The sequence below is a fragment of the Bombyx mandarina genome, chromosome 18 (genome assembly GCF_030267445.1).
Source record: "Bombyx mandarina strain Sakado chromosome 18, ASM3026744v2".
Lineage (NCBI taxonomy): Eukaryota > Metazoa > Arthropoda > Insecta > Lepidoptera > Bombycidae > Bombyx > Bombyx mandarina.
The window spans coordinates 12,024,498-12,052,235 of record NC_143224.1 but is presented as its reverse complement, the minus strand read 5'-3'; the positions used below and the strand labels follow the sequence as shown (position 1 = coordinate 12,052,235).

The 27,738-nt window shown below is 36.9% G+C and overlaps 2 protein-coding genes across 2 annotated transcripts in view; both read right to left on the bottom strand.

Annotated features, from left to right (window-relative positions):
* LOC114253410 (uncharacterized) overlaps positions 1-677 on the bottom strand; it is a 29,723-nt gene extending 29,046 nt beyond the window's left edge. Inside the window, exon 1 of the mRNA XM_028188313.2 lies at positions 421-677. Coding sequence (XP_028044114.2) covers positions 421-627 — 207 coding nt within the window. The 5' untranslated portion in view covers positions 628-677. The remainder of the gene's footprint in view (positions 1-420) is intronic.
* Positions 678-4,366: 3,689 nt separating this feature from the next.
* Positions 4,367-24,530, bottom strand: LOC114240279 (putative 4-coumarate--CoA ligase 1). The gene is made up of 9 exons (XM_028170752.2): positions 24,230-24,530; positions 23,332-23,535; positions 19,296-19,506; positions 18,560-18,916; positions 15,857-16,042; positions 14,194-14,312; positions 8,881-9,045; positions 7,648-7,818; positions 4,367-7,192 (listed from the first exon to the last, which is right to left on the bottom strand). Exons 2-9 carry the CDS (start codon positions 23,527-23,529, stop codon positions 6,902-6,904), a joined length of 1,698 nt encoding a protein of 565 aa, XP_028026553.2. The 5' UTR covers positions 23,530-23,535; positions 24,230-24,530; the 3' UTR covers positions 4,367-6,901.
* Positions 24,531-27,738: the final 3,208 nt, after the last annotated feature.

Sequence of the window (27,738 nt, the reverse complement as noted above, 5' to 3'; positions counted from 1 at the left end):
CATACTTTCGCTGAACTCTACGCGTTTTTACGTCCTGTTAACTTCTCTGTCTCTCATTAAGACGAACTTTAAATAAGGACAAACAATCCGTCTAGGATACTTTGCGGGATCTAATAGAATAGTAGGTGTGTTCAGTTTGAGCACGCATCAGAATCCGACGAACTAAGAGCAAGCGCATATTATTATTATTAAAGTTTAATCTATATATGTGAATAAACCTTATTTTTCAATAATTAAGTAACTTGTCTCTATCGTGAATATTTCTAGTCTACGATCGTTTACTGAGGTGATTATTTTTTAATCGAGAATCAATTAAAATAACATTTATTTTATATCAACACGTTTGTTTTAGCACATAAGGCATCGGAATAGAAAAGATACTCCTTTTAAATTACTTGAAAGAAGTTATAGAACACTTACGATGGCAATTAGATTTTTGTAACTTCCCGATTCTTTCCACAAATAGTCGATGAATCTTGTCTGCGGCAAAACTATATCGGGAATCGGTGAGGAAACGATAAATTTGTCAGAGTCCCTAAACGCAGAACTTAAGCACAGTCTCCTTTGAAAGTTTACAATTTTTAGTTTACGTATTAAAAGTTTTCGCGCCATATTTGATGAGGACATCGTGAAAGCGCGCGAATCTCACGAAGGTTGAGGAGCGACTAATGTTATGAGCATAGATAATTAATACACTTAAATAAAGTGAAACTACTTTGTTTCAAGGCACCGCCAATCTTTGCATCGCTGATGGAGGTTTCGCGTTAACCCGAGTTTCTGGCTTAAGCAGGTACAGAAATCGTTATCATCACTCATTGATGTTAAATAAATAATACAGTAAACATGCAGTGGATAAATGTATATGTATAATATGTATTCTATACTAATATTATAAAGAGGAAAGATTTGTTTGTTTGTTTGCTGGACCGATTTGAAAAATTATTTTTCCATTAGAAGCCGACATTGTCCCTGATGAACAGGCTACTTTTTTTTATTTTTTTTTGTTTCATGTGTGTTTTAATGTTTCCGAAGCGAAGCGAGGGCAGGTCGCTAGTCATTAATAAAAATAATTCATACTCTTAATTATAGTCGAGAAAAAAGAAAACAAATCTTTATTTTTTATTTTTTTCCGTTCTTATATTTTCTACATGCTTTTTTAGTTCGTAACTCACACTGCCGCTAGTGGTGGAAACTTCGGTATCTTGGTAAACCGCCACAGTAGCACGATTTATAAAAGTAAGGATGAAATGTGTGCAAAGATTTTAGCACACTGAGTTTCTTGCCGGATCTTCTCAGTGGGTCGAGTTTCCGATCCGGTGGTAGATTCTACGAAGCACTGTTCTTGCTAGGGCCAGTGTTTGTGACACTCCGGTTTGAGCCCCGTGAGCTCACCTACACATCAGGGAGAAGCTGAAATTGCCTGTCAAGGCCAGCTAGTGAGTCTGAGTCGTCGTGGCCTAACGGATAAGGCGTCCGGTGCATTCGTGTTGAGCGATGCACCGGTGTTCGAATCTCAGGCGGGTACCAATTTTTCTAATGAAATACGTACCTACTCAACAAATGTTCACGATTGACTTCCATGGTGAAGGAATAACATCGTGTAATGAAGATCAAACCCGCAAAATTATAATTTGCGTAATTACTGGTGGTAGACCTCTAGTGAGTCCGCGCGGGTAGGTACCACCACCCTGCCTATTTCTGCCGTGAAGCAGTCGAGACCTTAGAACTTATATCTAAAGGTGGGTGGCGCTTTTACGCTGTGGATGTCTATGGGCTCCAGTAACCACTTCACACCAGGTGGGCTGTGAACTCGTCCGACCCATCAAAGCAATAAAAAAGAATAAAAAAAAAAAAGCTTACCATAGGTAAATAAAAAGTGCGCTTAGACGATGTACCTACAAGTACATAAGTTCCACGAAATTTTAGAAAACATACATGGTACAGCTGCTATTTATGACTCATTGCGAAATTCAGAGTTATTAGATAATATGTAGTAAACATAAATAAATAGTGACCACAATGTGCGAACAGGTACGACACGATTAGAATTATAAATAAGCAGCAGTCAGAGTTACACATAGAAGCGCATGTGTAAATATTTGGGAATCCTCAAACCTCTCATTTAGAAGCTTCTATTTCTCATTTAAAGAGATTTTAGAGGCTAAATTGACGGGAACAGGCAAATACTGCCACTTAAAGAGCTCTTGCTTACCAAAAGCTCTTTGAGTCATATCGCACACGACTGTATTACGGGAAAAATACGTAGGATGGTAGAAACCGTGACAGAAACATAACCTTTTCTCTACCTAATCGTTGGTAGCCTAAGGGACTATTCCAACTACGCGCGGATTGGTGGGTGGGCTTAAGGGCTCAACCTGAGAATTGATCCTAGCAAGAGAAGTGCTTCGTGGAATCTACCATCGGATTGAAATCGGGACCCACTGAGAAGATCCGGCGAGAAACTCACTAGGTTTGCAACGTAACAATAATATTCTGCTTTCTTTACAGATTAAGATTAAGTAAGATTTAAAATGCTTTAGTAGCGCCTGAGACTAAGGTTTGTTCAGTAGTGTTGGTTAGTTCTTGAGCTAAGGAATATATCTGGTAACAACGACAAAAACAATCAATGTTAACAGATTGTTATTTGTTTACCTTTGACTTTAACCCCAACCCGACGTGCAGATTTAAATTATTGCTCTCTAGTTAAAGCAGCTAACAAAAAATGTACATTAAAATGTAATTTTAACTTTACGAGGTAGGTATGTAATCTTTTGAAAGCAAAAAAAACCTCACAATGATATCGTAAAAAAGTATTTTTTGTTGGTAAAATAAATTTATGTTATTCTTTTTTTATTTTTTTTATTTCATTTACTTCAGATTTTGCATCCTTATTACACTCATTAACATTTCATTTATACTAGAATTAAATAATTAATATATAAATAAATAATAAAAATTTAATTATTTGGTATTTCGTTGCAAAGATGCAAAATTAGTTTTGGATCAATGGGTAAAGCCGATCACAGTTGGTAATGAGCAGAGAATTATTTTATTTTTATTGCTTGGATGGAGGAGCTCACGGCCCACCTGGTGTTAAGTGGTTACCAGAGCCCATAGACACCTACGACGTGAATTCCGCCACAAACCTCGAGAGATGAGTTCCAAAATCACAGTTTTTAAAGTAAAACGGCTACCCCACCCTTTAAAATGTCCTACTACCATTAAAAATTAATAATAACAAAATAAATTGCGGACTTAACTAGTTTTAAGAAACTATTAAACATACATATTCTTTAAATTATATGTTTTTTTTTTAATTAATTAAATAGTTATCGCATTTCAAGGTCTTTGTTATTCACAGCATTGATGAGTGTTGAAATTCGTGACAATAAATTAGAAGTGTTTTGAAGTTAACCATTAAAATTATGATCATAACCAACACTGACATTTGAGTTTTACACTGATATATAAAAATATAAGCTAAAGTATCCGTTTGAATAAAGCCAATCATGACGTCCGTCAATTTAGGACAAGTGAAGGCTAATTGCTTAAAAATTGGCAATTAAAGACTCGTTTTTATTTAAAAAATTTCTGTAATTAGGGAGTCTATTCCTCGTAATTGTTTTCTTATCAAAGAAATTAAAAAAAAAACTTCTTATTACTTACTCGATATCATTCCTTCATAGTAGGTAGGCAGCGGCTTGGCTCTGCTCCTGGCATTGCTGAAGTCCATGGGCGACGGTACCCACTTACCATCAGGTGGGCCGTGCGCTCGTCTGCCTACAAAGGCAATAAAAAAAATAGTGGAAGTTGTTCTTGGGCGTTTGTTAAAAGCGTGCTTCATTGGAAAGATTGATACCTTCCAGAGAATTTATGGCTTAAGCACATTGCTTAATACAATTATGTCGTGTGGCTTTCTTTCCCTTTAGGCCACAATGAACTTTGTTGAATATTATTATTGGCCGTCTGTTCCAAACTTTACCAGAATAATTTAATAAACATAAATAACTGGGAAAGAATCACGCATAGTCATCCGGTCCCAAATTAGGATTTCCCGTGTTATGGGTACCAGAGACTGACATACGCACTTATATAAATTTAAATATATACATAATAACATTTAGGTAATAAACACCCAGACAAGGAGCAAGCAAACAGGGTCGCTAGCTACTATACCACCGACTTAATCAGTTGTTAATCGATATTGACAATGAATGGTCATTAATTATTGGTACGTCTATTGAAAGTATAAAGTATTTCTTTCTTAAAATATAAATCGTGTTTACTTGGAGACGAAAAAATAAAATATCACTCCACGAACTTCATACATAGCACAGGAAAAGGTCAATGTAAATAAAAAAAACAATTGTTATGTATTCTTTAGTATTTATAAAACTTAAAAAAAAACTTAACAATATTGGTCCCAACAGTTATATAATGCAATCAATTTCATTCATAAAACCTGTTAATAAACCGATTTTCTTATAATTTTATCAGACTAGTTATAATATTGCAAATGATTTAAGTAACAAGGCACGTGGTTTATTATATACAGACATCAGCGAGTGATTTTTTCATACTGGCAGCTCCGATTTTCAATAGTATTTAAGATTTTTATGCGGGCAACACTAAATGGGATTGACATGAGCCAGACCACGCGACTCTGACTATATCAATCCGATGCATATATTTAGTTCTGTACAACCGTTAAATCCAGTACTGTTGTCTGATCTCTCTGGTAAGCTATATATCGATATTCGGATAATCGGAATTTATATATCGAGGGATGAAAGGTAATTTGGTATTAAGGTAAGATAATTTTGGTATTAGTATGTGTAGTATGTGTGGTAGTAGTATAGTACATATAAGTCATATATTTTGTAATAATAGAGGAGTATTAAACCGACACTCGTGTTAAACGGCTTAAACGACGAAAGGGAAGAACTTCCACCGAGCGGGTGATATTTGCTCGGTAGACCGACGGCCCGAATGTTGTTGTTCGGAACTTGTATATATGCAAGCTTATCTTGAAAATGTCGTAAGCGAGATTCAGGCATCTGTCAATTATCTTCGTTGTTTTCATTCGAACAAGAGACTCCCTTCATGTTGGTTTAATACTACTTTTCTTATTACAAATTACATGACTTATGGTGACTACACTACAAGTATCAAGAATACTGTTATACGGATTTCTCTTCCTTCTAAAAGGAAAATATCTTTTAAAAAAAGATTTTAATAATGAAATAGACTTAAAAATATTTACGACGACAATGACAGCAACCGTGCTGTGTAGAATTAGGAATAGGACTGACTGGATAGGGAGGGGATTGTTCTCTAATAAAGGATCATGAGTGCTGATGCTATTCGGGAAAAGTAATGATGGAAGCAAAGCTAGAAACCAGAGGATATCATAACAATTCGATGTTTTTAATTGAACTTCAACTAAGTTTACCCCATTCAAAGAGCTGAGCAAGTTTTTGTGGTTACGTTATTTTTTTTCCAAAGTTTAACATTAAACACGAGCTTTTTCTATTACATACAAAAACAATTTTTCCATAGTTTTTTTTTTCGGGTCAGGAATCACTAAAATTACCATCAATCGGCCTTCGATTACGAAAAATATTTTCAATACACCCTGTGACCGAATAGTTTCTCGCATTCGTTGACTATAATAATTCGATTTTTAACAAACAAGTGAAAACATTTCTTTTGTTTCGTGTCTTTGCACTAGCTTTGGTGTTACCAATAATAAAATAAATTGAACAAAATAGTTTTATTTAATTCAAAAGAAAAGATTGCGCTTTCTTTCAACAGATTTCCTTCTTTTTTGTTCGTTTAACATCTATTGATGAGTAGCAGTTTTCATAAAATAAAAAAAAGGGCAAAAGAAATATTATGAATTGATAAAACGAATCTAAATATGAATAGTGGTTTCAGTGATTATGACCGAATTCCAACCAGTGGATGAACGCTAGTTATAGTTAGGATAAATCAAATGTAAAATATCAGTATAATATCATGGAAAAACGTTTCAATATAATCTGCAAATTTGTAAAAAAATTTTGTTGATTACAAAGTCCTTACCCTATCTAGGGGTGAAAGGCTCCCCTCGATATGTGTGTTTGTAAAAAAATATCAATATAAAAATATGTTACATTGAGTATTACATACGCAATTTAACACAATATTCAGCCGACAATTAAATTCATATAAAAATATATATTTAATACTAAAAACATAATATTGACTTAAGACCACATTAATCATTCATAATGGCGTAAAAAATTTAACCAACTTATACATATAACTCTGAAACACAATTATTAATCTTATGATAATTTTTAAAAACTATAATTATGTATATAAAATGATTATTATTAACATCTTATTAATAATATTATGTCATAGATATTCACATATCGTCCTTTCGCATTAAAAGTGTACAATTTCCAAAAATATTCGAAATTGAGTTAATAAGCGGAATCATTTGGTATCACCAGTATTTTTTTCATAAATACTGTCAAAAGAGCGTAGTTTAGTTTTAGTTTTTTTAGTTTACCTATCTTTTACTACTATTAACAAATTTAATACATAATTTTATCTTACTTTAAAAGACAGATACATAAAGTAAATTGTAAAAAAAAAAAAGTATTGCAAAGATGATTAATATTAAAAATATCACATGTTAAACCTTTAAAACGCTCTCCTGTAAAATTTGTAAGTTTTGAGACTATACAGTTTTAATGCGAGAAGACGATATGTCTTCAGCTATGGAAACTGAAAACTCTGTGAACTTCTTTTTCTCTATTTAAAGACCTAAAGCTTATTATAATACAAAGGAAGACAAGGCAGACAGTCATAAGGGTCATTTTTGTTGAGCACGCGGGAATCCAGCAAAATCCTAACAATATTTTTCTTTCAGCTGCTTCCTTAGGATCTTACCTGCCGAATTCTTGGGTATTTCTTCCACGAACTGGACTTCCTTGATCTTCTTGAAGACGGCCACTTTGCTGTTGACGTACTCTAACAACTCATCAGCGTCGAGGGTCTGACCCTGTTGAGGGACTATAAAGGCCTTCGGTACTTCCCCCGTTACCGGGTCCGGTATGCCCAGGACCGCGCAGTCTAGGACCTTGGAGTGCGTTCTGATGACGGTCTCCAATTCAGCAGGCGGTACTTGGAAACCTTTGACCTGTATAAAGTAATTATTAATTGAAGACATGAGTGGATGAAGGGGTTAAGTACCATTTTTAAGATTTATGAATTTTTAGGTGTTATGTGCCTATAAACCTGAATAGACCTTAAAACTCCTTATTTAAAGGCTATTTTTATAAATTGCATGTGATGAAGGAGTTATGTACGAAAAAAAAGTACAAGCAACAAAAGTTTGTTGTCCGTTTTCTCAAAATGAACAAATTGTATCATAACGATATGCGATTAACTAATTTCATGAAAGCTTCAGGGTAGCTGCGTTATCTTTTTTTTTATTGCCCTTATAGGCAGATCAGCATACGGCTGACCTGATGGTGAGTGGTTACAGTCGCCCATGGACTTCAGCAATGCCAGGGGCAGAGCCAAGCCGCCGCCTGCCGTTGAGTACTCTCCACGAGCCTCGTTGTGTGACTTGTTAGACAAAATGATACATACCTTGATGAGTTCCTTCAGTCTGTCAGTGACGTACAGATATTTGTTCTCGTCGTACTTCCCAATGTCTCCGGTTTTGTACCAGCCATCCTCCGTCATGACCTCCCTGGTGGACTTTTCGTCTAGATAATAACCGGACATCAGGTTTGGGCCGCGACACCAGATCTCGCCTTCCTGCGGATAAAAAAAAGCTACATTTTAGTAAATTGCAAGGTTCTAGAACATGGGCGCCACCTGTCCTACGTCTATGGCAGTGTTACGCCGATAAGTGTAACGCCATCTATCGTTGAATAGCAGAAACGAATATCAAAAGAACTAGTAAAATCGAGAACGCTCGAGAAGTGTAACGCCATCTATTAACAAATAGCGGAAACACATATCGAAACGACTGGTCTTGCCGTGAATGTTCTCGATAATTGTAGAGATTTCGTGTCGACTATTAAAGCGTTGCAGAGATGACACGAAGGCAGTTAGTAATCGGATCTACTCGAAGCGAAACAGTGAACGGATCACTTGAAGCGAAGCGGAAGAAGTGAATTACGAATTGTAAAGGGTTCTAAGTGGGGAAGTTTTATTTATCCCGAACCCCAGCGCGTAACAGTACTATAACAAATGCCTTCACTGGTATGCGAACGATGGCTTTACGAAGTTAATCAGGCTAACTACAACTTCAATTACGAACAAATAAGGATACAATCCATAATCTTTATTTATACTAGCTTCAGAGCGACGATCAAAATTCTACCATAATCACTGATAGCTCAGGGGTTACATTTGATGTATGTATTCTCTTTTGATATTGACAATTTGGAGAAAAATTTTGAAGCAGTTGCTCTGGAGTTTAGGTCTCCTCCGGAGGCGCTCGGGCAGCTGTTTACTGGTGGTAGGACCTCTTGTGAGTCCGCGCGGGTAGGTTCCACCACCCAGGAATAGGCACCTGCCGTGAGTAATGCGTTTCGGTTTGAAGGGTGGGGCAGCCGTTATAACTATACTTGAGACCTTAGAACTTATATCTCGAGGTGGGTGGCGCATTTGCGTTGTAGATAACCACTTAACACCAGGTGGGCTGTGAGATCGTCCATCCATCTAAGCAATAAAAAAAGGCTAATCCCACCCCTCCTGACAGAGCCTTTGCTCGCCCACCTGTCCTGGTGAAACTGGAAAGGCCTCCGCGCCTCCAGTAAGCCTTGAATATAAAAAAAAGAAAGAATATTAATATGGATGTGTGAGCCCTACCTGCCCCACGCCCAATGCTTCCTGCGTGTTGAGGTCAGCTACCTTGACCTCGCAGCTGCCGAGCACGTGTCCGACGGCCGCGTGGTTCGTGTCATCATTCCTACCGACAGTGACGGCTCCATTGGTCTCGGTCAGGCCGTAACCTTGCCGGAATATTATGTTTTTCTGGAAGTAAACAATATCGAGTGGTTGAAAGTCTATTTGGTTTGAGCGACATTTTTGCAAATTAACAAAATTAGCAATTAACGTCCATAAGTCGAGTGGGCCAGACGGCATCCCTGCGGTGGTTCTAAAAACGTGTGCCCCTGAGCTGACGCCTGCGCTAACGCGTTTGTATCGCCTCTCTTATTGCGCTAACAGGGTTCCGTCTTCATGGAAGACCGCCCACGTCCACCCTATCCCCAAGAAGGGTGACCGGTCGGACCCATCGAGCTATAGGCCTATCGCGATAACTTCCTTGCTTTCCAAGGTGATGGAGCGAATAATTAATATACAACTCCTGAAGTATCTGGAGGATCGCCAGCTGATCAGTGACCGACAGTACGGTTTCCGTCACGGTCGCTCAGCTGGCGATCTTCTTGTATACCTTACTCACAGGTGGGCTGAAGCCTTGGAGAGCAAGGGCGAGGCTCTTGCTGTGAGCCTTGATATCGCGAAGGCCTTCGACAGGGTCTGGCATAGGGCACTTCTGTCGAAGCTACCATCTTACGGAATCCCCGAGGGTCTCTGCAAGTGGATCGCTAGCTTTTTGGATGGGCGGAGCATCACGGTCGTTGTAGACGGTGACTGTTCTGATACCATGACCATTAACGCTGGCGTTCCACAAGGTTCGGTGCTCTCCCCCACGCTTTTCATCCTGTATATCAATGACATGCTGTCTATTGATGGCATGCATTGCTATGCGGATGACAGCACGGGGGATGCGCGATATATCGGCCATCAGAGTATCTCTCGTGGCGTGGTGTAAGAGAGACGATCAAAACTTGTACATAAAACCAAATAATATTTTTTACAATTTTTGTCTGTCTGTCTGTTTGTTTGTTCCGGCTAATCTCTGGAACGGCTGGACCGATTTTGACGAGACTTTCACTGACAGGTAGCTGATGATATAAGGAGTAAATTACTTACTTACTTTTTAAGACTAGCTTTGCCCCGCGGCGTCACCCGCGGTACGACAATAACCGCGAGTAGCTTCGCGGGTAGCATAGCTAGTACTAAATAAAATGCACCTTTAATTATTACAAAGATAAATGACCTTTCACCTCTCGGTAGACTAATTTGGCGATCGTAATAAGGGTCTCCGATACGACGTGTGTACTCGTCATAATACGATTGATTGTGGTCGTGGTAGTGGTGTGTTTGTTTGGTGGTGGTATATTCAGCGAAACACTGCTCTGGCTAGGACTAGGGTTAGCTAGTTCTCTCAGGTTGAGCCAGTGAGCTCACCTACCCGTCCGGACGTAGCTGAAATACTGGAATAGCCTCTTAGGCTACCAGGGAATAGGTAGTGAAAAGAAAAAAATAACAATTCAAGAGTGTTCTGTAGCAGGAAGCGGCATAGTGTCAACATAACAACAACAAAAAACCTAAATGACGTGAGGACGCTTATCTGACACGATGAGGTCATTAAAACTACACCACGTGTAAAAAACAAACATTATTTGATATATGTCATTCAATTTATTGCATACAATCGATTATGCGGTGAATGATTAATATTAGAAATATGGTTTTGATATCGGTAAGCCCAAGAAAAATAATAAATATTTTTATTTTTATTGCCTATTGCCACCAGCCCCCTGGTGTTACGTGGTTACTGCAACCCATAGACATCTACAACGTAAATGCGCCACACACCTTGAGATATTAGTTCTGTTCTAGTATAGTTACAACGGCTGCCCCACCCTTCAAACCGAAACGCATTACTGCTTCACGGCAGAAATAGGCGGGGCGGTGGTACCTACTCGTGCGGACTCACAAGAGGTCCTACCACCAGTAAATGAATTATTCGTAGTAAAGTATAAATGAATTATTTGTAGATGCGGGTAGGTCGGAAAACAATTGCCACTTTAAATCTGATCTCGATACATACTTTCTGCCAATTGAACTCTTTTTAATTCAAATAATTAGTCTTGACATTAATTACGGTGACACATTACACGACCCCCACAGGCACAGAGATTGATGTGAACTGCCTAAAATACGCCTCTGAAAATGTTGTTCTAAATAAATTATATCGTTTCTCACAATATAAATAGTCACAAAGTGTACCGAAACAGAACACCGAAAACTCAATATCATCATTGCGTCTACCAAGGAGCGAAGCCAAATGAGATATAGTTTAAAATCTCCGCCGCCTAAAGGATAAGATGGCTGGTGTATACATATCGACGATACGAAAATGTCGGTGTTCGAATCCCGCAGGCAACTACCGATTTTCCTAACAAAATACAAACGGATGACTTCCACGATGAAGCAATAGGATCTCTTAATCAAAATCAAACCAGCAAATATTGTAATTCGCATAATTCCCACACGGGCAGCTACCAAAACCCCACTTGTTTCTACAGTGAAGTGATATAGCGTTGTGGTTTGAAGGGTGCACAACCGTTATACGATACAATTTAGACCTCATGCCTCAAAGTGGGCGGCGGAAAACACGTTACGTCTATCCATTAGCTCCGTCAACACTTAACGCAAAATTTTGACCAAGCGGCCGTGAGCTGTATGCTTAGTGCGAGTTTTCTAACGTTCTCGATAGCGTAAACGTTAACTCAATTTTGTATGGAGTTGTGGCGGTAGCCATCATAGAACACAAGATATTTGACAGATACCTGAATCTTACTTACGACATTTTCAAGATAAGCTCGCATATATACAAGTTCCGAACAACAACATTCTGACCGTCGGTCTACCGAGCAATATCAATATCGCTTGGTGGAAGATCTTCCCTTTGTCGTAAGCCCCAAAGAGTTAAAACGTTTACCTGCGTTTGCCGCTAGGGGCGCTGTTTCAACTGCATACAAATTTGAGTTAACATTTACGCTATCAAGAACGTTAGAAAACTCGCACTAAGCACACTGGTTCACCCGCCCATGTAAGGTGTGGCCAGTTTAAGAAAGATCAAGATAGTTTAAGATACCAAAAAAAATCCTAACGTATCCCTTGCTCCCAGGTTCGATACTAGTTTTAATATAGTTCTCGCCTAAGCTAATAACAATAAACATTATCATCAATCGACGAGCGATACAGAGCTACAAGTACAACAAGACTTTGGACCTTTCATAATTCGATAAGATATAATAAATTGTTATATTATCATCAATACGGGCGCAACGTTATTAAGATAAACTCAAGTGCGAGGGGTCGTCCTATCTGGACAGCGTGTCCGGATAATAACGTAATCGATGCCCACTATGATAAAAAGAAAACTTTGATCCCGAGAGTTTTTCATATTAATTGATTAATATAACGGACATTGTTGTGTCCAAATTTCATCGAATACTAACCCAACTCATTGGTTTTATGGCGATTCTTGGTGAGCATAGTAATTCCAGTAGGACCAGCCCTATGAGACGTTAGGGTTGACAAAAGCGGCTTATTCATTTTCTGTCATCTTGACAAACAGATAACTTTGTTTCAGTACAGTCCATTCAGTCCATTTCTTAGATGATACGTCCCAGGTCGATTGGTATAAATTATATCACAATACACCTGCGACTTTTATAGCTTTATTATTGCACTTTTCTCTCGTATGTCAATCTAAGCTAGTGAGCATGCACGGTTAACTATCATAATTTTTTTTTTTTATTGCTTAGATGGGTGGACGAGCTCACAGACCACCTGGTGTTGAGCGGGTACTGGAGCTCATAGACATCTACAACGGTGGTGGAACACCCGCGCGGACTCACAAGAGGTCCTACCACCAGTAATTACGCAAATTATAATTTTGCGGGTTTGATTTTTATTAAAACACGATGTTATTCCTTCACCGTGGAAGTCAATCGTGAACATTTATTGAGTACGTATTTCATTAGAAAACCCGCCTGAGATTCAAACACCGGTGCATCGCTCAACACGAATGCACCGGACATCTTATCCTTTAGGCTTAAACACTTATAAACTGAATAAGGGCTTCGACCTCATGTCCCAAGCCACACCAATGTAGTTATCACCATGAACTCCTGTAATCTCTTGACCACAGCCGTCTACATTTGAAGCAAAAAGATACAAAACGTTATTCATTTTGTTTCTATTATTTTATTATCGTCTGCCAACTTAATTGCTCAATGATAAAAAGAAATCGTTACGTTCGTTTTGTTTTGTCTGCTCACGAAAATTAGCTTTAATTATAAACTTAATATTGACATTTTGAATTAACATTGTACGTTATAATCAAATTATTAATTCAAGGCTTTCTTGAATGTGTTGTAAGCTTTAATTGTAAATGATAAGAGATGGAGTAAGACAGTAAGGGAATGGTGGCCAAAATTAAATCGTGGATGTGTCGGAAGACCTATGGCCCGATGGACCGATGACATAGTCAGGACGGAGGGATGGAAAAAAGGGGAGACCTATACCCAGCAGTGGGTATTAAAGGGCTGAAAATTAAGGAAAAAAGTATTGTTGTAAGCTTATAAGAAAACGATGTCAGATGGTCCCTAAACGATAATCAAGAATAGATAACAAAGAAAAGTACTAAATTTGAAATTTCAGTCAGTGCATACTTCATACGATATTTTTACTGTACTATCCGTGCCCTTTAAGGGAAGGCTGTAAATTTCAACGTCACCATTTAGTTAACTAAGATTAGTTACAGTTAACTGTTTCCATAATGTTAGGCGTGTAAACAAATTGTCAACGACGCTGACGTCATCATTTAAACAACACCATGGATCTAGCCTATCCGTCATAGACAATTAAAAGCCAAAGGACGCTGCCTTTGCTTTACATTGCCTGTTCACGAAATACAATACTTACAACAAATTGTTTTTTAATGAATAACTTTATAGACAGTAAGTAATTCATTGCAGTTTCGACTTCGATAGCTGAACCCAACTGAATATTTTCATTTTATTTTTATTTATTTTTTTATTGCCCTTATCGGCAGACGAGCATACGGCCCACGTGGTGGTGAGTGGTTACCGTCGCCCATGGACTTCAGCAATGCCAGGGACAGAGCCAAGCCGCTGCCTACCGTTAAGTGCTCTTCACAAGCCTCGTTTGAAGAAGGATATGTCATATTCGAAACTGTTTTGGAGAAATTCGGGTGATTTATCAACGTTTGACGGTAGTTGAATGATTAGAACTCACGTTCTTTTCCAATACAGCCGCAGCATCCGCGGCCGAGAGCGGAGCGGCTCCGCTGATCATGCCCTTGACGGTCGCCAGATGTTCAGGTTTAACCGCCGGATGCTTACCCAGGAATACCACTGCCGAAAATAAACATACTACAGTTCTCAGTTTAAGTTTGATTTTGGATCAGATCTTAATTATAATCCAACGACTATTGAATTTGGTTAAGTTAATGCGAATACTTCTCAATATTCCATTGAATGTAAATGATGATAGGGTATATTGTGAGGACGACGGAAGAAGCTACCGTCCTCTGAACATCGAAGCACTCACGTTTTAGTTAAGTTAATGCGAAGAGGCTGCAAATCGGTAGGCAGCGGTTTGGCTCTGCCCCTGGCATTGCTGAGGTTCATGGGCGACGGTAACCACTCACCCCCACGTGGGCCGTATGCTCGTCTGCCTACAAGGGCAATAAAGAGAAAAAGAATAGTTCTGAATGTTCCGATTGTAATTAAAGTACGTTGAATGTAAATAATGATAAGGTATATAGTGAGGACGACGGAATAAGCTACCGACCTCTGAACATATCTACCAAGAAGCACTCACGCATTCTGGTTGGAGGAATATGGTAAGTTTAACAACCAAACGTACTTTATAAGGTAAACCATTTTAGTTTTCGTAGCTTAGTTTTTGTTTTAATTGCTTAGGTGTGTGGACGAGCTCACGGCCCACCTGGTGTTAAATGGTAATCGGAGCCCACAGATATCTACAACGTAAATGCTACCACCCACCTAGAGATATGAGTTCTAAGGTCTCAGTATAGTTCCAACGGCTGCCCCGCCCTTCAAACCGAAACGCATTACTACTTTACGGCAGAAATAGGCGGGGTGGTTGTACCTACCCGTGCGGACTCACAAGAGGTTTTACCATTAGTTGTTTAAGCCAGTATCGTTTGCTGTTTGAATGACGGCAAAAACGTTTTACTAATGTGAGACTTAATCGATCAGCTCCTACTATTACAAAATCCCTCCTATTTAATACCAACATATCCCCTAATACCTAATTCGAGCCGGTATATGAAGGTTACGATAAACATACCAAACATCACGTACATTTCGCACTTACATTGTAAATTAAGCAACGTCGTTCACAATACGGCGTCTATGAACTCCGCAAACAACTTAGAATCATTATCGTGAACTGTTCTGGTGTAATAAAGCAACATTGCAGGCATTACAAGTCAAGTCACGTAATGAGAGACGTGTCCACGAATACCATTGGTAACACATAATAGCCATTGTTAACGAAAAATGATTGTGTTGAATCTGTTCGCCTAACTACCACCCTGCACCACTAAATGGCCTCCATAGACACAGCCCATTGAGTTTCTCGCCGGATATTCTCAGCGGTGGTAATGCTGCGAAAGACTACTCTTGCTAGGGCCAGTGTTAGCAACACTCCCGGTTTGAGCCCCGTGAGCTCACCTACACGTCAAGAAGCTGAAATAGCATCTCAACGCTATCAGTATAGGTAGGGGAAAAAAAAACTAAATGGCGGGAGGCATTGGGTCGGCGGTGGCCCATAGCGTCATCTGTCTACAATGCTAATAATAAAGGCAAAACTGGAACATACGTTTTCTAAACAGTTTTAACTATAATAAAGGCTGTGTAATTTATCTTACCCATCGGCGGAACAATGAAGAGCACTTCCGCCTTGTACTTCACGATGGTCTGCAGGAAAAGATCCGGTTTGAAATACGGCATCGTGACTAATTTCACGCCCTGCGCCATTTGGTTCATCATTAGGGAATTGAAACCGAATATGTGGAAAAACGGCAAGATCGCTGGCAACACTGACTGGTGTGTTGCTGCAAATAAAAAAGTTACGTCTCATGACTAACCTCTGTTATCAATTCGAATTTATACAATAAATAAATTCGCCTTAAAATACAACCGCCTCTATCGTCGTCGAAGCGATCTCTCGAAGCGACAAATCGCATCTTTAGAATTATAAAGACCCAACTCGAAAAAATGTGTTTTTTTGGAAAACATCGATTAAACTTCTCAAACCGAAAAAAACGTAAAGGAAGGGGACGGAGTGAAAGAGACCGATGTATAGCTTTGTCCCTTTATAAGCTACTTCTGGTCATCTGATTACTAAGAGTCGCTGAAAAGGGTCGTTCTAGGTCCGTTTTTTAATTAAAGACGTAATCCGAAAAATTTCGAAATGGGTCTCTATAATTCTGCGTGGTATAAAGGTGCGAAATACTTTACTACATGTGTTGAAAACTTTACCGGAAAAAACTTAATATTTCTAAGACGACAATAGTAAAAACCATATTGTACATTTTTCATTGCACGCAATGTACAACATACAAAAAATTAAAATGAAAATCGAAAAAATCTAAGCATTGACATTAAATTATGATCCTGCAAAAAAGACCACTACTTAAACTTTGCTTCGGTTTGTCTTAGGAATAATAACTTCTTACCGGGTGCTAAATACGTTAAAATGTTATACAGCAAACATAAATTGGGTTTTAAAAACAAAGAACACTAAAGATTATAAATAAATAAATATTTACTAACAATCACGCCACGTTAACTGGTCCCGCGATAAGTTCGTAAAGAACTTGTGTTACAGGTACCAGATAACGGAAATAAATGTAATATTTTTATTATACACATACATATATTTAATATACATCCATAACCCTGGAAAAGACATTTATATTTATCATACAAATATCTTCCCTTGGCGGGATTCGAACCCGCGACCCCCTTGTGTAGTGACCATGTCACTTACCACTACACCAGACGGCCGTTGATTTTCAGAAAAATATCTATTAGTGAATGTGGATGCAGTTACGGATGCCGCGTAAGATACAAATATTTCTACAAATTACAATTACAGTTCTACGACCGATTTAAATCTATATATGTATATCTAAAGAAAATCTATAGATAATACTGAAAACTACACAAGTCTATACATAAAAGCGATTTTTGTATAGATCATTATGCAGAGATTTATTCAAACTACTTGGGCGCTACTATATTATGTACCTTATTTAAAACATTTACGCCATTTTTAAATGTTACTTTGTTTGAAACCCAAACCATGAGTTTCTTGCCCACTCTTCTGTAGTGAAACTGCATTTTCTGTAAAGAGCTTATTTGAATAAAACTTTTTTCGATTTTAAAGCACGTCAAGAATTATTATTATACTTAAAATCGTCCCTATTGCCAATATAATTGTATAGAATTTTTTTATATAATTGTATAGAATTGTATAGAATTTTTTAGAATTTTATTTATTGTTTTAAATACATAAAGAATTAATATTAAACGAATAGGTTATTAATGATCGTGCAATCTGCCTTTAGATTGCTTTGTAAAATAAATTTGAGATTCAAGAGAAAAATTGTATAGAATTTTAACACAATTTCAAAAACAAATGAGCGAAGGCATTGAAAACAAAAAAACAAAGCCACTAATATGCATATTTATATTTGAAATTATAATATCAATTAGTATAATTAATTGAATCATTCAGTTTACTTGTTAAATGAATACAAAAACGATTTTTAATTCATTAAATGTTATTGTCAATTTATCTTTTATATTAATTAATTAATTTTATTGAAACAAATGAAAGACAATACGAATAATGCTTGTGTCTAGAATTATTTGCGTGAAAATTTAAAATTTATTTTAATTTCGATTGTACGTATGTAAATTTATTTAAATAATAACGTGAAAATTCTTTAGTCGCATCACAATGTGTTATTATCTATAGGTTTGTTTCAAACATAAACTAGAAATAAAATATTAAACAGAAAGTTCCACTATTATTGATCGTAAGTGTTTGTAAAAAAAAAAGGTGTTTTTAAGCCGCGCAATCGTCATACTTTCCTGTTTGTATGATGGACCAGCCATTACACAATTGAGATTTCGACGGTGGACCTCATGACGCGAGACGAGTGGGTCTGCGTGGTCACCTCCTTCGAGCGAAGCTAGCGACCGTCACACTAGTCAAATTTGACGTTCAATTAGATGGAATTGCTGAAGTCCATGGGCGACGGTAACCACTCACCATCAGTTAGGCCGCATGCTCGTCTACCTACAAGGGCAATAAAAAAATTTGCTTCGACGGAGGTGAACATAACAATCCGATTAAAGATGTGGATCATGGGCGCCTAAAGATAACGATAAACCAAACTGCACTATAAAAAAATATTTTCATACAAACTCCTAAATTAATACTTAGTATATCTAATCTCAACACTGCATCGTTAAACGTAGCATATTATATTTCAAAATCAATAGAAACTTAACATTTTTAACCTATAAAAAGTTTTTAAGCACGTAAGCTAAAGACTTACCGGTGGTCTCTTCTATCACAACGATCTCCGGGTCTATTATCATTTGGTTCAAGGCGACAACGCCTCCGTGATCGAGTACCACGGCCTTGGGGAAGCCCGTGGTTCCACTGGAGAACGGCAGGATCGCGACGTCTTTGGGACCCCTCTGCACGGACTTCAAACAGTCAATGTCGACGTTGAAGTCTTCGGCTAGTTCGGCGAATTTTATCGCGCCCTCGGGCAGACCCTCGTTGTCAACTAGTATTATAGGCACGTTGACTTTCAACTCGTCCAGTGCCTGTTTTATGTTCGCGTATGACATTTTGGAACTGACGATAGCTTTACAATCGATCAGCTCCAATTGTCGTTTTAATTCATCTACAAAAGAAAACTATGTTTCATGTTTCAATTTTAACATGGGCTTAAGTGTACCAGTTTCGAAGACAACTTAAGCCGTTAATGCAATAATTATGCAATAATAAGACGTCTATTTTCAATCGTATAAAAAAAAAAATAAGTATTGTGTCGACAATTTTATTTCCTTCAAATATTACTTTGATTAATTCTTCTAAGATCTTACAAGTACTTCATTTTAGAATCGCCCGTAACTAGGATGCCCATAATATCTGATTTAGTTAATCATAATTAACTCGCTAATTTTTTTCGTTTACAATATAATATTTATTCGCGTACATTGCCTTTTATCGTTCACTAAGCCAGTCGTGAAGACACCAATATGTACGATTTTTTTACTTACGAGACGTGTAAACTGGGTTCATCATGCTGGCAACACAGCCAGCCTGCAATATGCCCAGCAATGTACAGGGATATTCTGGTAAATTCGGCAAGATAACCGCCACTTTGTCATCATTCTTCAGTTTCAGTTTCGATCGTAAGGACGCTGCGAATGTTACCGACATCCTGTGCGTTTGGGCGTAAGTGTACCCGTGACCGGTCAGCGCGCATACCTGGGAAGAATCAAATGGGTCTCACAGCATTTCGTGTGTCAACTCATAGTACTTGATTGAGTTAACCAAATATTTATCGCGAAATGAAGCAATGTGTTTTTTATTGGTAGTTAATCGGTAACAATATCGCAATGACATAATATGAATGCCACTGCTTATTTTAAGATGTTAAATTAAAATCTTAATCATTTAAAATGACTCAAATTATTCAACCGAAAATTCACGATTGCTTGCTTATCGTAATAGACAAGAAGGTATCAAAACATTCTATTATCATGATTTTATCATGTTAGTTTTTGCTAGTGACGTGGGGAATTCTTGAGAATTATCTTAGGACTACACTTTACACCATAATGGGTTTTTTTTTCGTATTTCCTTCCTTTCCATACAGGCTATGGTGTGGATAAGAAAATACGTATCTACTAAGGGTATGCTAGCATAATACATCCAACTAAGCTATGTAACATTGTCTAGTAAATTCAATAAATTCTCACGTTACGAAACTGGGACGATTTTTTTTTTCTTGTTTGTAAGACTATATTATGTCTCTTACGATACATTCGAGTGTTATAAGTAATTATAGTTAAGAACTACCAGTCTACACACTTTTATATATTTAGCATAAATGGACAGATCAAAACATTTGCCTATTGTATATTGCCGAAGTTCACAAAACGCATGCTTGCCGAATATACTGAACCGACTGACTTGTGTTGGCTCACAACGTAGGATCGTTAGTTCCGCAAAAATTTATGCGAATTTATAATTTTACTCTAGCGTGATTGCGAACAACAATAATCTTAGTACCAGTATTAGATGATCCAAAGTTGGACCAAAGGTGAACCAAAGTTATCGACATTTTATTTATTTATTGATTATACTGGTGTTAAGTGATTACTGGAGCCCATAGTCAAGTACGTATTTCATTGGAAATATTGATACCCGCCTGCGGGAGTCGAACAACGTTGCATCGCTAGATAGGAATGCACCGGACGTCTTATCCTTTAGGCCACGACGAACGATAAGCTGAAGTGACAATGGACTAGACATATTAGCCGTATAACCGATAACCGTTGGGGTAAACGTGTTCTTGGGTGGATACCGCGAATTGGCAAACGTAGTACAGGACGCCCTCAGGCTCGGTGGAGTGACGATCTATGCAGGGTGGCAAAAGCTGGATGAGAGAAGCCGAGGATCGTGCTGAGTGGCGTGCAATTGGAGAGGCCTATGTCCAGTAGTGGGCTGCTATGGGATGATGGTAATGCTGAATGATCTTAGGATTTTCGAATTTCACGAGTCCGAAGCATAATTAAAACTACTTTTACGCTTTAACCTTGCGTTTTTAATTGTCAATATTTTCTATTCTAACACCTGGAATCTTGCTATCGTGAAGACGAAAACCTTACGTTCGACTATTAGTTGATTTTGTGTAAAAAATATTAATAATTAATGGTCTAGGTTTTTTTAAACAGACGCCTTATTATTAAAATATATGGACTCAATCTTGAACAGTCTAATGTTAATTTAATTATTAAAATCTTAATGATATTCGATTTGATTACAGCAAATTTTTACAGTTTAACCTCATTCAAAACGCATTCAAAATTTATCAAAAAAATAAATAAAAGTCTACGTTTATCTGGACAGAGTATGAATGAACTAGCAGTAATTTAATAGTTTGTTGAGTTCAGGTTTCATCTTGATATCCCAGATGAATCCCAATTTTTAGTAATCATAAGTATCCTGCTAGTTAATAATCATAAGTTCTGAATAATAATTTAATTGGCAAAAACTAAAGGTTTTTTTTTATAATTCATGTACGCACACAAAGTTTAGAAAAAAAGAGCAGTACAATTTCAAAACATTGTATTCGTCAGTAGCACGCGTGTCTTTAGTGAATTGTCTTATCTTCAGTTAGCCTTATCGGCTTAAATAATGAAGCCTGAAGTACCGAAAATATTAGCCTGATAAAATTCACTTAAAAATGGACTGTTACTGATGGCTAAAAAATGTATTATTTTCCGTACCTAATCGTTGGTAGCATAAGGGGGGCTATTCCAACTTCGCGCGGACCGGTAGGTGAGCTCACGGGCTCAACCTGAGAGAATTGCTAACACTAGCCCTAGCAAGAGCAGTGCTTCGCTGAATCTACTACCGGATCAGAATCGCGACTCACTGAGAAGATCCGGTGAGAAACTCAGTGGGTTGTGTCTATGGGCTAGTTCGCACGTCGAACTCTTTTGACTCTTCTGACGAGTTCGACGAGAAGGGTGACCGGTGCTTGAGGTACCTAAAAGCACCGAGAGTGGATCCGGGGGAACCGACAAGACATGTTTTGGGCGACGGCGGCTTTGCTTTGTCCCATCGCCTGGGTCGGATATGTAAAAATGTAAATATTTAATTCCACTGTATTGTGCTGGTGTGCACAGTGGTCAAAGGCGGTGATAGAGGGAGCGCCTTTCTATTTGGTTGCCCAGCTGTGACCGGGATTAACTATCCCCATCGCCTGAATACTAGTCCCACTCCTTCCCCTCATATAAACTTGTCTAAACGCATCTTACACTCTATACCAAATGTCACTTTGCCCTCCTGCCTGCTTCGGTTGAGTTCTGTCTAATACATGACTAGGTCGCGGGTTGTAGAGCGAAAGATATATTTTAAACGGTTCAGCTACCACCACCAACTCAATGATTTTATATTGAACCAACAAATTTATTGATGTGCAAAGGCCTTCAATAAAGAACTTGAACCAAAGTCCACTTTTTTTTCTTCAATTAAAACACACAAGGCAGCAGTAATTAAATACACAGCTTTTGCAGAATCAAAATTAATTAACCACAGTAATGTATTGTAAAATGAAGAACCAATAAACTAATGTGTAAATTTTCTGTAGCAAAACGTCCCCTGGAGTTCCAATGACAACTAGTTTTAGGTAAAGAACTGCTGCATGTATGCATGCATACTACAATTAAATCTATTTTTTTTTTTCTAAACCATTTTTTTTTTTTTTTGCTTAGATGGGTGGACGAGCTCACAGCCCACCTGGTGTTAAGTGGTTATTGGATCCCATAGACATCTACACCGTAAATGCGCCACCCACCTTGAGATATAAGTTCTAACGTCTCAAGTATAGTTACAACAGCTGCCCCACCCTTCCAACCGAAACGTATTACTGCTTCACGGCAGAAATAGGCAGGGTGGTGGTACCTACCCGCGCAGACTCAGAAGAGGTCCTACCACCAGTAAGAAGACAGATTGTATACCAAGCTCTCTAGCTAGGCATTGAATTAACAGTCTATGGACATTGAATGCTAACACCCACCTTGAATCACCACGTTTAAGTCACAATTAAAATGTGTAAAAACTGTCAGCAGCTTTTAAGCTGGAACAAACGACTAGTTGACAGCAGAAAAATGTAGAATCTTTAAATCTACCCATAAGAACCCACAATATTTCAACCCAGTTTTTTTAATTGTATCTGTATTCATTACAATATTTACTTATCCATCTAATTGAAGTTATGAAAACAACTCAAACAATTGCAACAATATACTTTTTAAATGATTGCACCACAGAAATTAGTTTGGTAATTAACTGAAATAAAATGCTTTTTGTATAGCTTCTATTTGGTTATTAGTTTTTCCAAACCCATCTATCTTTTAATAAAACTTGATAAATTTCTAAACAAAATATTAATTTTAACTCAAGATAATACACAAATACTTGGTATTTATGTCTTCAGGTTGATTTAAGATGAGCATGTTAATGTAGCAACGGAATGTGAATTAGTCTTCCTTCATAATATAAGTATTGTTATATACTTACTGTAGCAGTCTTGTCGGGCCATCTATCCAAATTTTGCCAAACAAAATCATTGATCGTCATATTTGTTACAGGAATATCCTTGTAGACAGATGTCAGAATGTTTTTTTCTACTGTTTTTTGCCTTATACTTGATGTTGCAGTTGCATACTTATGTGTCTTCAACAATTGTTGTGCAGTACGTCTCAATGTATTCGACATTTTGATCTACAAATAATATTCATATATTTGCAGGCTTTAGGTCAGGGGAGCTTAATGTTAATAGTCTGTCGGTTTGAGCCCTCAATCTTGTGTCTCAAGGTGAGAATTGACTGAGTTTGATAGTGTCATATCTTCAAGTGGGCAATGAACTCATATTATCTAATAAATAGTTTTAAATGCTACTGGTCAACTGTGTTGACACATCAAATCGGTATTAGAATGTGTAATTTTTTTATTTCTTTATTAATAGTTATGATTGAACAGTCGACTTCCTAAAGATGCCGAAATTATTATTAATTAAAAATTAAACAAAATCAGGTAAATTTACAGTTGCATTCTTAAACAATTTATTTGCGACATTTACAGACAAAAGGCTCACAGACTTAAAATTAGTAACGAATATACATGAATGTAAATTTTAAAAACATTTAACTAAGCCGCTATGCAGGTTTTATTATATAGAACAAATAAATTAACATACAGTGTACAATGATAACGAATTATTACTTATTGTAAGAAAATATTATCAGGTAATTATGTAAATTAAATTGCCAAAGGTAAATAAAGTTACAAAGGCTTTAATATAAAATTCACTGTCCTTATCGTATAGAAGTTCGTGCATAATGTATTGAAGATACTTATTATTTATCGAAGAAATACGACTATGCACGCTCTGTTGTTAATGATTTAATCAACTTACCTTACGTCTCCGTTACACGACTGAGATAGATTAAAAACTTTACTAAATAATGGTTTAACACTGTTAATTCTACCGCCGCTATTTAATAGCAGATTCATATGTTCACAAAATATTAATATAAATCTTATCGATGCTTATTGTAGTATTAAGTGACACGCCTTTTTGTATATATTTTTTAATTTTACGAAACAATGCGTTGAACTTTTGCGCCCTTGGACTTTGATATCAAACATCGAACTTTCACTTGTTTTGTTTTCAACTTGTAAGTGCCCTAAATGTATTATCTATGGTGCCTAGCATAGCTATGACATAATTAAACAGGTGCCAGTGCCGCCAGTGCTGCCAGATGACCGTGTGAATTTCCCCCAACTTTTTTCGAAAACCCCCCGAATGTAGCCTTTTTGAAGAAAAAAAACCCCATAACAAATTTTACTTATTTTAAAGAAGAAATAAAAAACCAAAAGGATTCTTTTATTTTTTAATCAAGCTGCCCCTATAACTTCAACCATCTCTAAACAATTATTACAATCATATTCACTTTCGTTATTATTATATATAGCATACATACACGTTTTCGAAGTTAAAGATATTTAACATGTCCGATGTGGGAACAAAATTTATGCATCTATTTTGCAGTGAAAATCGAATCCTGAGAACCGCTTCGGCAGTTTCTATTGCCATTGGGTTGCATAATTTGTCCTATATAATATTGACTTGTGAATAGTATAGTAGACTATAAAATTATTTTAATAGTAATTGCGAATTGTGTTTGTGGATGAATTATTGATACTCAAAAAACCTCCGAAATTTCTCCCAACTAACTCTTTCCCCCCGAATGTCCCTCAAAAGAATCTTTCCCCCCCAAGGTCGAAAAACCTCCCGAATTTGCAGGGACTTCCCTCATCTGGCAACTGTGACAGATGCCAACAAATTTTGTTTGAGTAGAATTTGATTTTTCTTACAGGAAAGGCGAAAGCATTATACTGTACAGCCTAATCTTTTTTATATTTAAAAAATGAAATGGAGCGAAACAAGGTGAAGTAATTAAACGGGGTGAAATTAAATTAAATACGTGAAATGGGACGAAAAAAGTGGATTTTTTAGAAGAACTCGTGACGCCACGATCAATAACTTTGAGACTTAACTAAAAGATAATTTTATAATTTTGTTTTGTTAATGGAAATTGGTATCTGATAGCACTGAAAGAAAATGATGTGAATCCAGAGATGCCGAATCTTCAACAGAATACATTGTAAATTGGGGGAATAGGGTCCAGGGGGGTAGGATAGGGACAAATCTGGGTTGTCACAATACCAATATTTATTGTTATTATATTCTATTTCTCAAATACTGAATTGGACGTTCTACGACCACTAGACATTCTGCGACCAGATGATTTTATTTAATATACCTATTAATTACATACCTATTTATGTTCGATTATAATATTTATAAAATAAAAAAGACAGTTTTTCTGAAGTTCTACTTCTTTTGGCCTTAGTTTGATCCATACATATATCAGGTAGGTAGTTAGTACTTACCTACCTAAAAACTAAACACTGCTAGTCGTATTGTAAAACTCTATTGTCCCTCATACATGACCATTCTCCCCAAAACAAAGAAGAATCAGGTCAAGCTAGTTTTTTTTATTTTTTATGTATGTATAATTTCCTTAGAACTATATAAATTATGACATCGTACATCAAAATTTACACCTCCGGAATCATTTTAATCTCAATTTTATTGGTATTACCCCAAGGAAAACCGTTGCCAATTTGTGTTAAAATTAGAGTGTCCCAACTCCCCGCAATCTACCGTGTTCCTACTTAATGATTGCATGTGTGTATTGCGTGGTAATTCTGAATTGTCACGAACTTTACTTTAGAAGCATTGAAGAACTGCAATAACCATGATAATCCCTACAAAGCACAAATGTAAGAGCTTTAGATATAATTTTTCAAGGTAATGATCCCATCAGGTTGATCTGAAGCTTTCGAAGTCATTGTCTACTAGTTCGATGTCACTTTTATGTAAATAAGAGGACAAGGTTCCGGCCTACTTGATAGCTGATACCGGAACCCCTGGCCCCTTAAACAAATCTTAGTTGCGAATATCCTACAGTTCAAACTGCGATCCATGGAGGAAGAATGAATCCGAATAATTTTTAATAGTAATATAGGAACTATATTAAATGTGAAATTACCGGTAAAATGGGGCGATTAGGGATTGAGAGGCGAATCGGGAAAAAACCGGGAAAATCTTTCGACGCTCAATATAAGTTTTATATTCGTTGCAAAATCTTCCATTTTTTGTAGTTTAATAGTAGAATGTTGAAAGTTCACAAAACAACTCTGAATATGCATGATAATAGCTGCTAACTTATAAAAAATCGCGTTTCAAATTAACTTTCTGTGGTGGTCATTATTTTAGTGCTAGAAACTTTGCTCTCTTTTATTTATTTGATAATAATAGAAGACGACTATGATTTATAAACGTTATTTAGTATTTGAACCAGCATATATATTAAAGGTAAGTCTCAGTTGTTATTGGTTTTAATGTATTTGATTAAATAAAAATACATGTAAAAATCTGTTGTTTTTGGGGATATTCGGGACGTCTTAGGTATAAATAACAACGAAAAAGGGGTCAATTGGGATGAGAATACGTGAAATGGAAACGACCTAAGTATAAATAGGTACAGGTTTGTAGGGTTGTCTATGTAGTTATAACAATATTTTTTAAATTTGTTGGTAAAAATCTGGTTTATTCGAAGCGAAATTGGGAATAAGTCTTTAGTTGAAATAGATAAGCAATTTAATGTAAGTAAGTCGATTTTGCAGAGACATGTAACAAGATCAATGAAATCTCAAGGTGGACAAAAATGTCTAAGTAATACATAATAAAATATTTAATATTTGTTCAGAGTGGGGGTATTCATCTGATTAATCCATGGAATAACCGACACACCTAATCTCTTAACCCAGATAGAAATATCAGCCCCTAAGTACTTACCAAGAACGGAGAAATATAAACCGTTTCTAAGAAAGCCCACTATATATGTGTATATATATATATATATATATATATATATATATATTTAGTTGTTAATGCACTGTCGATTGCACTTATAATTGAGGTGATGTCTGCCATGTACTTTTGTCAGTTTTTCAATTTTTTTTATTGATGATCACTTTGTTGGTGCAACTAAATAAATAAATAAATTAAAACTATATATAAAAATAAAAGTAGTGCCAACCCTAGCAAATTTCTCATTTCATCCCAATTAACCGCAATTTTCGGGTAAATAGGGATTACACCTATTTTTGCATTTTTTGCTTAAACTGGAATGCTAGTTGCATAATTTTAAATTAGACAACAAAGATGCCCCCAAGACTCAATCATTTTGATCCTGATATAGCATTATATACATCAACAACTACCTTAAAATTGCTCATAAAGTTGGAATTTGTCCCTAATCGCCCCATTTTACGGTACTTCTGCAGCACTAT